General features: G+C 56.9%; 1 protein-coding gene across 1 annotated transcript in view; it reads right to left on the bottom strand.

Annotated features, from left to right (window-relative positions):
- LOC308491605 (kinesin-like protein KIF19) overlaps positions 1–11,380 on the bottom strand; it is a gene marked incomplete at both ends in the record, with an annotated part of 36,590 nt that overhangs the window by 24,597 nt on the left and 613 nt on the right. Inside the window, 7 exons of the mRNA XM_081035433.1 lie at positions 4–129; positions 328–461; positions 1,307–1,394; positions 4,037–4,147; positions 8,002–8,082; positions 9,045–9,097; positions 11,230–11,368. Coding sequence (XP_080891559.1) covers positions 4–129; positions 328–461; positions 1,307–1,394; positions 4,037–4,147; positions 8,002–8,082; positions 9,045–9,097; positions 11,230–11,368 — 732 coding nt within the window. The remainder of the gene's footprint in view (positions 1–3; positions 130–327; positions 462–1,306; positions 1,395–4,036; positions 4,148–8,001; positions 8,083–9,044; positions 9,098–11,229; positions 11,369–11,380) is intronic.

Raw genomic sequence — 11,380 nt, forward strand, 5'->3', positions numbered from 1 at the left:
CACCTCCTGGGCGTTTGAGGTGGAGACCTCCGTGATGCCTGTGATCTGGATGCTGCCCCTGGAATCTTCCCTCAAGTCCAGAAACCCCGAGGACGGGTTCAGGAGGTCCCGGATCATTTCGTTATAGATCTGGGACAAGACAGAAAAGCTGGGAGCAGAGTAGCTTCCAAGGAAGAGAAATGCAGGGACTCACAAATCACTGGGCTCTGCGTCCCAAAGAGCTCGGCTGCTCTGAGGACTGAGGTCTGCAGAGGCCAGTGGGCATTCAGGGGGCGACACGCCCACTTCTCTTTGCAGGAAAGGCACCTGAGGCGGGGGCAGGCTTACCTCGAGGTAAGACATGGACACACTGTACTCTGTGTCACGCGTCTCCTCTATGGCCCGGAAGAGGTCAGTGAGGGTCTGCAGGTAGATGCCAGGCTCCGAGTCCATGCCCAGCATGGTGTGCGTCTTCCCTGCACCTGCAGGGGCATGGGACACCCACAAGGCGGGGCTCTGGATGCGGGCTCAGGCCCCACCTGGACACACCTGCCCCTAAGATGGTTCACACCTGTGCATTTAGTGTACAAACCCTCCTGCTCTCTCGGCTGCTCTGACACGCTCATTTTCCATTTTGGAAACAAGGCAAAAAGCTGTCTGAACAATCTAATGGCTATTCTGTGGAGGAAAACCCGAGCAGATATAAAGTGAAGGTGAGATAGTGTTAGAGGAGGGGGACACGAAAGATGTCTGGTTCCTTTCCAAGGTCTCTTCAAGGAGTTCATGCTGTTTTATAACAGGAGAATTAATGTATCACACTTTTTAAGGAGTGTCTCTTCGTAGGGGATGGCTCACTGCCCGACAGCCAAGGACCACACTGTTCTTTTCCTTCTCTAGAGCCTGGCACATAGTAGGTGCTTGCTGATGGTTGTTGAATGAATCAGTGAGATGCACAAGCTGTGGTTTAGGGCAAGGTGCTTCTCAGGGCTTCTCAAGGTGCACAGTGAGGGGGTAGGACCCGCCCAGTTCTGACCCTGTCTGATCCAGTTTTCGCGGTGAGAAAGGCAGCCCCTGTTGCTCTCATGTGCAGCACACCGCAGGCTGCAGCTGAGACTAGATTCATGCCCACGAGCGGGGCGAGCTTGGGAAGCCATTATACCTCTCTGAGGCTCAGTCTTCTCAGCTGCGAAAAGGGGATCATTCTACCTGCCTTTCAGGTACGGATGCAGAGAAACTGGTGTGATGTCAGCACACAGTAGGTGCTTTGTGCTGTTAGAAAAGTGCACTGCCGCCAACCCGCTCCCTGGAACACTGCCCCCCATGGTACCTGAGGGGCCATAGGCAAACACCGTTGTGTTGTATCCAGAAATGACGCCTCCCACCAAGTGCTGGGTGGTGGTATGGTACACGTCTTCCTGTGGACAGACAGGGACAGATAGTTAAGTGGACAACCTAGCGAGAGTCGGGCACCTGGCTGTTTGGAGAGGACCAGCGTGTGGTGCCTGCAGATGGCTATTCCCTGTGGACACAGTGGGCCCTACATGGAGAGGGGCAGCCTAGACAAAGCGTGGGCACTGGGCATTCTGGGCTCCACCTGGGTCTGCACTGCCTCGGCGCTAGCCCTGGCACGCGGCCCCACACGCTCCGAGCCTCATGGTGTGAGACGAGGCCCACCCGACAGGGGGGCTGCGAGGGAGGTGCCATGAGAACATATGTGACAGCTCCCACCACGAGGCCTGCTGCATGTTTGGTACTGAACACCTGTGAGTCCTTTCCAGGGCTTCTACGAGAATTGAGAGAAATGAAAAAGAACATAAAGGGCTGGAAGATAGCAACAGGATCGGAAATCTGTGAAGGGCATTATGACTAATGTTTATGGGACAAAACTAGGACCAGGGGTACAAGTTTTGGGCCAGCAGAATTTAATTTCATTTAAGGCAGCAGTACATCACAGTGGGAGTGTGTGGGAGTGAGCTCCCTGTCCATGTGGGGTATTCAAGAAAGGACTCCTCCAGGGCTGATGTATGAGGGTGTGTGGGTTTGGCTGGACTGGATAGGAATGACAGTCCCCACTTCCTCTGCCCTTCCTGGGCGCCCACTCTGGGTCCTGAGCTTCATCTCACTGACCTGTCCCCTTAGCCCAGGCTATAGACACAGCTCATAGAAGGGAGAGGCAGCATCCGGGCTTGGGATGGACAGACTCCAAAGCCAGTACTGCTTTCCTCTGGCTTTGGAATTACCTGGAACTGAGTGCTGGCTCTGAGCTCTCTAACTGTGAGCTCAGGCGGGTCGTTGACCTCCTGAAGCCTCAGTTTCCTCATCTGTAAAATTGGGACAATATTGCTGTGTATTTTATAGGGTTGCTGTGAGGCTTCTAAGACAATACATGTCAACCACTTAAGCACAGCTCTTGGCGTGCAGTAGCTGCTCAATAAATGTTGATGGCCAGGTCCCTTCTATCTCTGAGGCTGCTAAGACCTTGGGAATGAGAGAAGCCTATCTGCTCAGTCAGCAGCTGAGCCGGCCGGGACTGAGCAAACCTGCTCTGCCTTGTGATTACGGCTGAGTCCTCAATGGAGGGGACATTCCCAGTGCAGTGGGTGGCTGGCAGCAGGCCCTTCCTGAGACGCTCTCCTTGTTAACTTGGCTGCCAGGGGTGGGCCAACGTAGGGGACAGGGTGGGCAGTGAAGGAGAAGCATTTGGATTGGAGAAGGCTTCAGATTCCCTGCCTCCCCCCGGATACCTGAGTCGAGGCCCCTAAAGCATGGCAGAGTGAGGCCATGTCCACGTGGGCCCAGCCTCTGAGAAGCCTGGCAGCTTCCGCCCAAGCCACACAGAAAGGCCCCCTGTGTGTGTTCCAGGTGACAGCCCCTGCAGACTCCCGGCCAGAGGCAAGTCACTGAGAGCCAGCGAGGCGGCCATGTGCGCACGGGCCCGCAGGTGTCACGCTGACTGCAGCCCCTACCCCGCAGGACTAAACCCGCGTAAGGCCTGCACAGCGGATCCTCACCACGCGCAGAACCTTGAGAGGTGGGCATGAGCGGCTGTCTGGGGGCATGGGTTCTGCAGCAGTCAAGAACTAGGGGACAAGCAGGGCCGTGGCGCTTGGCACATGATGGTGTGGTGCAGAGGTCGAGGGAGTCCCAGTCCCCTTTGTGTGGGAAGGGCTGCAGTCAGCATGGAGCTCTGCCTTCCTCACTGGACTCTGTCCTGGGCCGACCACCCCCAGACGTCATCACCCTGGTGACATGGCATTCCCACCTCAGGAGGCCTGGGTCCCAATTCCGCTCTGCAGGACTCAGGAGTGTATCCTTTACTCTGTGTCACGCCGCCCTGGGCTCCAGGCTCCCCTCTGTAACGGGGGGTGACAAGGCCCCTCACAGATGAGGGACAGGCTACATGCTGGACAGCCTTTATTCCTTTGTCGAGGGTGCTGGTGAGAAGTATGACCTGACACTGGGACCAAACGCCCGGCTCTGGCCTCACTGTGGGACCCTGCAGAGCCTCAGGCTCTCCGTCTGTGGAATGGGCATGCTGAAGCCCCCGCCCTCACGGCTGGCTCATCCTTCCTTCAGGCCTCAGCTGAAACGTCCTCTCTGAAAGGCACATGCTTTGTCACCTCCACAACAGCACTAGTACTAACATGTTTGTTTTTTCCTGCTTACTGTCTGTCTCCCTCGCTGGGACGTGAGCCCTGGGGGCAGGGAGTTTGTTCCACCACCTGACAGATGGAACCCTGTGTTGGATGGGTGGATGGATGGGTGGATGGATGGGTGGGAAACAGAAAAATGTATGTATGGATGGACAGGTGGATGGGTGGATGGAAGGGCAGGTAACGGTTGGGTACTTGGGTGAATGGACGACAAACAGACATATGGATGGATGAATAAGGCGTGAAAAGCCCTGCAACTTCCTTGAGTATCAGGGAGACCCCTGTGAGGAGCCATGGGTGAAACCACCTCACCCGGTCCTCCCAAGGGGGCTCCAGGGTGTGGTGAGGACACCCCTGGCTGGCCTGGCCCAGTGGGGGCACAGGGAGCAGTAAGGTGAGGGTACCTGCGACGCATGTTGGTCGAAGACAGTGTCCAAGATGAAGGTCTTCTCCCGGGACCGGTGTGCACGCAGCGTGTCCTCAGGGCCCTCGCCAGGGTCCAGGAGCACCACCATCTAGGAGCGGGGAGCGGGAGGGGTCAGTGGAAGGCCGCCCACAGGATCGGGGCAGGCAGGCTCCAAGCGGCTCTGTGCGGGGAAAAGGGGCTTTGCAAGCTCTAACGTGCTGAGCGAGCCGCCACCCCGAGCACGGCCATTCTGTACCTGTTTACCTCTTGCTCAGGGGCGCCACCCAAAGGAAAGGGGAGAACAGAGGGTCGGGTGCCCTGGGCCCTGGGGAAGAAAAGGACCCACCCAAGCCCTGCAGCGCGGCTCTGTTTCTCTGGGGCCTCTCTTGTCTCACGTAAATGTGTAACTATGAAGCAAGCTGTATGAGGGCCCTGGGGACTGCAGGTGAGGTTCAAGGGAGCTATTCCCAGGGGATTGGAGCGCAGGGCAATTAGAGACCAACAGCTCTGTTTACTCCCGGAGTGGTGGGGGGCCTGGGGGTCTCCAGGGCTGCAAGACCGGGTGGTGGGGAGAACCATGGAGTCTTAGGGGCACAATGAGGACCAGTAGCCCGGCCCCTGGCACTGGCCCACCCCTCTCTTGGTTCATGGCTTTGGCAGCAGGTCCCAGAGGCAAGGGCTGCCCGTGGGTTCCTGGGGAGGCAGGTGTGCTGGGAGCACCCCAGGCCTGCCCTGGCTTCTGGCCAGCACTTTTTCCATGACATGAACTCTCTTTTCCTTTGTGCATCTCTTCTCCTTCTAGTGATGGAGACAATCTAAGGAAAGGAGGACCGGGGGCAGTTCCCACCATGTGTGCTGGCCGAGGGCAGGCCTGTGCTGTAGGAGAAATTGGACATGTCCCTGCCATGGGACTCCAAGCCTGGCACTGAGGTGTGGGCCTGGCAGCTAAGAATTTGGGCTCCAGAGCCCCGTGCCTCGTTTCCAATCCTGGCTCCACTGATCAGCAGCTGAGAGTCCCTGGACAAGTTCCCTGCCATCTCTGGGCCTCAGCTTTCTCATCTGTAAAATGGGTGTGCTGTGAGGGGGTAAATGAGATAATGTGGAAAGACAGCAGTGAACAATGCATGTCCAAAAGTCTCAGGTGCATGGGCTCCTGGGCCAGAAAAATATCTTTTTATTTTGCTATAAATAACACTATGAAGAGAAATCAGTAAAATTTGAATACATCTGTAGATTTCATAATAGCGTACCAATATTCATGCCCTGATTTTGATCACTGTACTGGGGTGACAAAATGTTCTTGTTTTTAAGAACTGGACTCTGAAATATCTGGGTGTGGAGAGGCATGATGTCCAGTTTACTTTGAAATGGCCCAGTGAACAGAGTGTGTGAACACAGGCGGCGAGAGGGAAGTGCTAACATTGGGGTACCTGCACGCAGAGGGCACGGGAGCTCTTTGTGGTGGTCTTGCAGGTTTCTGATTAGTCTGAAGTTACTTCAAAATACAAAGCTAAAAGAAAACGCTACAACATGGATGAACCTCGAAAGCATGCTCAGTAAAAGAAGCCAGGCGCCACCTACTATGTGATTCCAGGTGTGTGAACCGTCCAGAGATGGGAGGACAGCAGGTGGTGGTCACCGGGGGTGGGGCTGGGGCACGGGGGCCAACTGCTTAACAGGTGCAAGGTCTTCTCAGGAGATGAAAACGCTTTGGAACTAGACTGAGGTGTGGTGGCACGACACTGAATGTGCCGACCAGCACAGAACGGTTCACTTTGAAATGGCCTGTTTTACATGATGTGGATTTCACCGCAGTTTTTAAAGTGGGCTGCACAGCACTCAGCAGGGCAGCCTTCGGGAGCCAGGCCCGAGGTGGGCTCTGAAATGACTCGGAGACACCGCTGCCCACACACGCAGCAGGGAGACCAGCCAGCCACGCAGGGGTGGGAGTGCAGGTGGAGAGGGCTCGAGGGCACCTGCAACCATAGCTGTCGCCAACCCCCCGCCCCCCACATAGTTTGGAAACACTCCTTTTGCTGAGCAAACTGACCAAGTCGCAACAGTCCTAGAGATTTCAAAGCCTCCCGGCCTGAAGAACTGGAAGACCCCGCTTGCTAAAACAGTTTTCCGTTTTATGATGCACTTGCTTCATTTCAAGTCCTCAACCCAAACCCTTCCCCCGTGAAATCCCGCAGGGTCCCCTTTCTCTAAAGTCACCTGATCCCCAAAGCCAGGGAACTGAGCAGAAACCTTACTCTAAGGAAAAAGTTCTCAGGTGAACTTAGAGAACCTCTGGGCAGCCCCCGTGTGCATGAAGCCACCAGGACTGGGGCCAGTGGGTCGCATACTAAGGTGACAGTTTTCAGGTGTGAGGTGGTCACCTCACAGGTGTGTGGCCTGCAAACAGCAGGAAGCGACACAAAAAAGGCTGAAGCCCCCCATTCTCAGGTAGGACCAGAAGTCACCCAGGGACACAGCTCCCTGGGTTCAGTCCCCATGGTGGGTAAAGCCCCAAGACTCGGTCTAATGTCACTGCTGCGAGAGCCACTGTCAATTCCAACAATTATTATTCGTCTTAACAGTTATTTAAAGGGGCATCCCCTTCTCCCTCCCACTTGCGGTACTTTAATCAGGTGCACACAGTTTAAAGCATCCAGACTCGCAAGCGCGTGGGCAGAGCAGCCTGTCCCGCCCCTGCCCTGCCTGGGTTGTCTGTGTCCCTTCGTTTGTCACCCTCTGCAGCGTCTGGGGGAGTCGGCTCCACGCCCTGCCACCCCGTGCAGTTCCATCTGTCGTTAGGTTGACACTGTTCCCACAATGAGACCACTGAACACACTTCACCGCAAGCCAAGTCCCTTCCTGCAAACCTGTTCCCCTCTGCTTAACCACTGCCGTGTCTCCTCACTCATTTATCCAGGAACTCAGCACGAACCCTCCCCTGCCTCTGCCCACTCCCCGAGATGCTGACACACCCCACAGTTCCCCTGGCTCACCTTCCCTGAGCGTGAGGACAGGCGCCCCACCCGGTTCCCAGCATGGGGCCCTTGCCTTCCAGTGCAGATTAGCTCCAGGAAGTACATTCTATTCCTCAAGACAAGTGGGAAATCGATTCACTTGACAAAATTTTGTTTTACCCCCAATTTGGCGAATATTCTGGCAAATGACTACCAACATCTCTAAACTGCAATGAGAGCTCAGCTTCTGAGCCCATTTCCAAGAAGCAGGAATCCTTGGCAACGTGGCAGCGTGCTGGCTCCCCATCCGGCGACTCTGCCACAGTCCTTGGGCCATTTTCAACATCACAGATGTAGAGCTGAGCCTGCTAACAGAGCTCTGGCCCTCCTGCCCAGCCCCCACTCCCAGCTCTGGCCTGGCCCCAGCAGCCCCTGGCCCCCGGGCAGCCCCTCGCTCCCCCACCCCCAGGCAGCCTCTGGCCCAGCCCCCCCCAAGCCCTTGGCCCGCAGCAGTCCCTGGCCCACCCGCCCCCCCAGAAGCCACTGGCCCCAGCAGTGCTTGAGCAGCCCAGCGGTCCTGCCTTAGGCCCTGCCTTAGGCTCTGCCTTAGGCCCTGCAGCTTGGCTCCCCTCTGCCTGCCTGCACCACCCTCTCCGAGACCACTGGTGTCTCCCTGTCCCCTAGGCGCTGCGCAAATGTCTCATCAGAGGCCTTTGTGACCACGTCACGCTGCTTGACTCCTCTCTGTGGCACTAACTCTGACATTATACATGTACCTACCTGCTAATTGTTTGAGCGCCCCCACTCCACCCCACCCCAGTGGCTCAGCTTGGTGGGGCAGGCCCTGTCTCCTCAATGTCTGCACAGCGCCCAGCCACTGGAGCCCTCGATGTTAACATTTTTTGAATGAAAGGGTCAGTGAATGAGGGAGTGGCGCAGGAGAAATCCACCTGGGAAGGGTACGCTTTGCGACCCTGTGGACACACTTTCTGAGCCCCTACAGCCTCACCTGGTCCCCCACTTTGTGGGCGATGACGGTGGCTCCTTCCTCGAGTTCTGCGTCATTGAGCGGGCGGATCCGAAGTGCCACCTGTAGGCAGGACACCAGGCAGCTGTCCAGGGCCCGTCCCCTCCCCCCGCATCCCTTCCTGCCCCCCCCTCCTCCCCCCCCCCCCCGCTCCCATGAGTCACACTCGTAGTGAAGCAGGTAGGCCAGTGACTCCCAGGCGCCCACCAGGCATTAACTTCTCATGAACTTGCACGTGTCCCATGATGACACTTGGAGAGGAGTGCTGTGATCCTGGTTCCCTCTCGTTAGTCTCAAATGGGGAAACTGAGGCACATGCCCACGGTCACACAGCTGCTAAGTGGTCTACCGTTCCCCTGGTAACTACTGCTTCCCCACCAGAGGACATGCCTCCACGCAAGCTTTGAGCACCTTCAGAGGACCCCCCGCTGCACTCTCAGGCAGTCCTACGGGAGGCGCCCTGGGACCCCAGGCCCCCCAGGCTCCGAGTCCTCCTCCACACCATCCCCCGTGAGCTGTGGGCTCCAGCTAGCCAAACACCCTCTGGGTCTCTGCTTTCTCTTCTGTAAGAGGGAACATTCCTCCTGGCAGAAACAGAAGCTACGGCTCTCCCTGGGGGGCAGTCGTGACGGGGTGGGGGGTTTCTGTAATCAGTCTACAGGTTGGGGCAAGCCCATGGCCCTAGCTCACCCAGCGGTCAAAGGCTGAGGTACCAGCCACCCAGCAGACGGGTTTGGTCAGGCCTTGCAGAGCCTGGATGGGGCCAGGGTGGGGGGAAACCTACCCCATATCATCTGAGTGTCCTGCGCCAGGCCCTGAGTTCCGTGGGGACTGACAGAGGGCAGGGGGTGAAGGCTTTCTGGAGGCTTGGGGTGAGGAGACGGGGGAGCAGGAGGTCACTGTGTCCCCATGGGAAAAGGCGGCAGGACCCTGGGCAGGGACTGGGGTGCTGGGTCGGGAGACACCAGGGAGGAGGCCTCAGGGATACAGCCCTGAGGCTCTCAGGGGCCACAAGAGTCACTCACCATAAGCTGCTGGTCCTTGGGTCCCACCTCCATTATAGCCAGGCGGCCCTGGGCTGGGCAGGGGCCCGTAGTGGGTGGGAGGGCATGCAGCCGACGGGAAGCTGTGGAGACCTGCCTGTGCATCAGCCCCACCCCGCCCTGGTGACATCATCAGGCCCCGGGAGCCCTGCTGCTACTTCAACTATCTCAGAGATGCTGGGACTGCCTATGCGGCCCAGGTCCCAGTGGGCACAGGCTGGCTACACACTGGGCACAGACAGGCTGCAGACACAGGTCCACCACAGTATGTGCACTAATCTGATGCCATGGCAACCCCAGGGTTCCTAGGTGTCTCACCTGCTCTACAGGTGAGCCTGCCTGAGGTCTGCACCTGTTGCGGCCTTGGAGCTTTTCCACCAAAGGGGGATGCTTGCCACCAGCTAACATTGAACAAATTAGCTTCAGCTCTTACTGCTTTTCCTCAGACACATTTGTAACGCAGCCCTGAAATGACCTTTCCAGGATGTGGCCTCTGCCACTGCCCATGAATCTGTGCCACATCTGGGGCCAGGGCTTATTTACTGCTTCAATACCACCCTTAACCCTCCCGCTGCCGCCTCCAGGGACCTCACTGCACCGTGAACGCACTGAGGCTGCACCTGCAGGTCTTGTAGGTGGCCCATGTGCCAGACGACATGCACCGAGCCAGGTGACAGGCACACTGGCGTGACACTGCAAATCGCTCCTGCTCTTTAATACAAACTGGAGATCAGGTCTGTGAAGTTCACATCTGAAACTCCAGCTGGACAATTGCCACCACAGGGCTGACGGGCCGCAGAAACCTGCCCATAACCTGCAGGGTCGGGCTGAGGTTAGGACTTGCTCAAGGTCACCCCGGCACTCCAGGCCTGCCCACCTGGCAGCACTGACCAGGTATGTGGCAGTTAGGTGGTCTACCTGAGAGCCACAGTGGCCATGCCCACTCTTCCTTGGTGCGCAGGCTAACGCCGGGCTCCAGGATTTCCTTGCCATACAAGGAATGAAAGGCAGGACGCTGCCTCACTAACACCCATGTCCACAAAAGCTCCTGCCAGGATCCCATGTTCCAACGTAAACCCCTCACATCCTGACAGCCCCTGGAGACACAAAACCAGGCCTGAGTGGGTGGCCGGGCACAGCGCCCACCCCAATGCCCGGAGCCAGAGCGCTGGGTGACTGGCCCCTCTTCCAGCCCCCCCAGGATGGGCCAGCCCTGGGAAACCCATTTCTACAGCAGAAGAGTTAGAGCAAGCACAAGTGTTTCAGAAACTCTTTTATTTACAAATTATGTAAAACAATTACAACTACCAAGTTCAAAACTGTGAAAAAATTTTAAAAGCTGTGTTAAAAATCTGTTAATGTGACAGAACCGTGTGCCTTTTCCTTCTTATTGGCACAAAATTGGAAACACTAGGTCTCGGCACACTAAAGTTCAAAGAACATGAGTGGAAACAAGAATGGCTATGAACCATGCACTGACAGGCCCGAGGATGAGCTAGCCGGCAGGACACAGCCAGGAACTGCAGAGAAAGCACAGGTGGAGAAACCTAAGGCTCGAGAAAAGAGACACGCAAAGCGCCTGCATCATGGCAGGGGCCCGGCCAGGAGTCGGCCGGCCAGCCTTCGTGGGGACAGCTGTGGCCAGCGGCCCACAGGCTGCAGCTGTCACTGCAGAGTCTGTCCTGAGGGCTGAGAATGGCGGCGGCGCCAGCTGGCCGAGCTGCAGGGCAGGCGGTGGCCCGTCTTCTGCCCCGCAATGGACAGCTGATCCTCCAATCCCAGAATGTCGTCAGGTTTGTACATGTCACGCTGTGTACTCCAAGTCTGCCTGTCCCGTGCTTCAGTGCTTTTTAAACTAAGCTCCGGTTCCAGGAGAGAAAGAGGCGGAAGAAACTGCAATTTGACAAGGCACCGACGGGCAGCAAGACATTGCAAATAAAAATGCGCTGAAATTACATGGATTCGTTCACTCCCTTTTCAACAGGGAAAGAAGGTTAAATATTCAAAGGGGACCACCAACAGTGGGTAAAGTGACAATTCTCAACAGGCCTTCAGACTTGAATGCCTCAAGATGTCTAACGGGCTTTTTCTCGCCAGGCGCAATGACAAGCACACAATACAAAACCCCTTCGGACCCATCGGACGGTGCGCGCTGTACAGAGCTCACCTGCAGAAGAGAACCACAGGGGCATGTGTCCTCCTGCCCCACCTGCCACGTTCACACGCGTGGCAGGCGGGTGGAAGGAGCCCCAGCAGCGGCCGTCACTGCCGGGGGAAAGGAAAGGCACCACAGTCAAGGCTGCTATCTACGTTTAAAG

This window comes from Rhinolophus hipposideros, assembly GCF_964194185.1.
Source record: "Rhinolophus hipposideros genome assembly, chromosome: 23".
Taxonomy (NCBI): Eukaryota; Metazoa; Chordata; class Mammalia; order Chiroptera; family Rhinolophidae; genus Rhinolophus; species Rhinolophus hipposideros.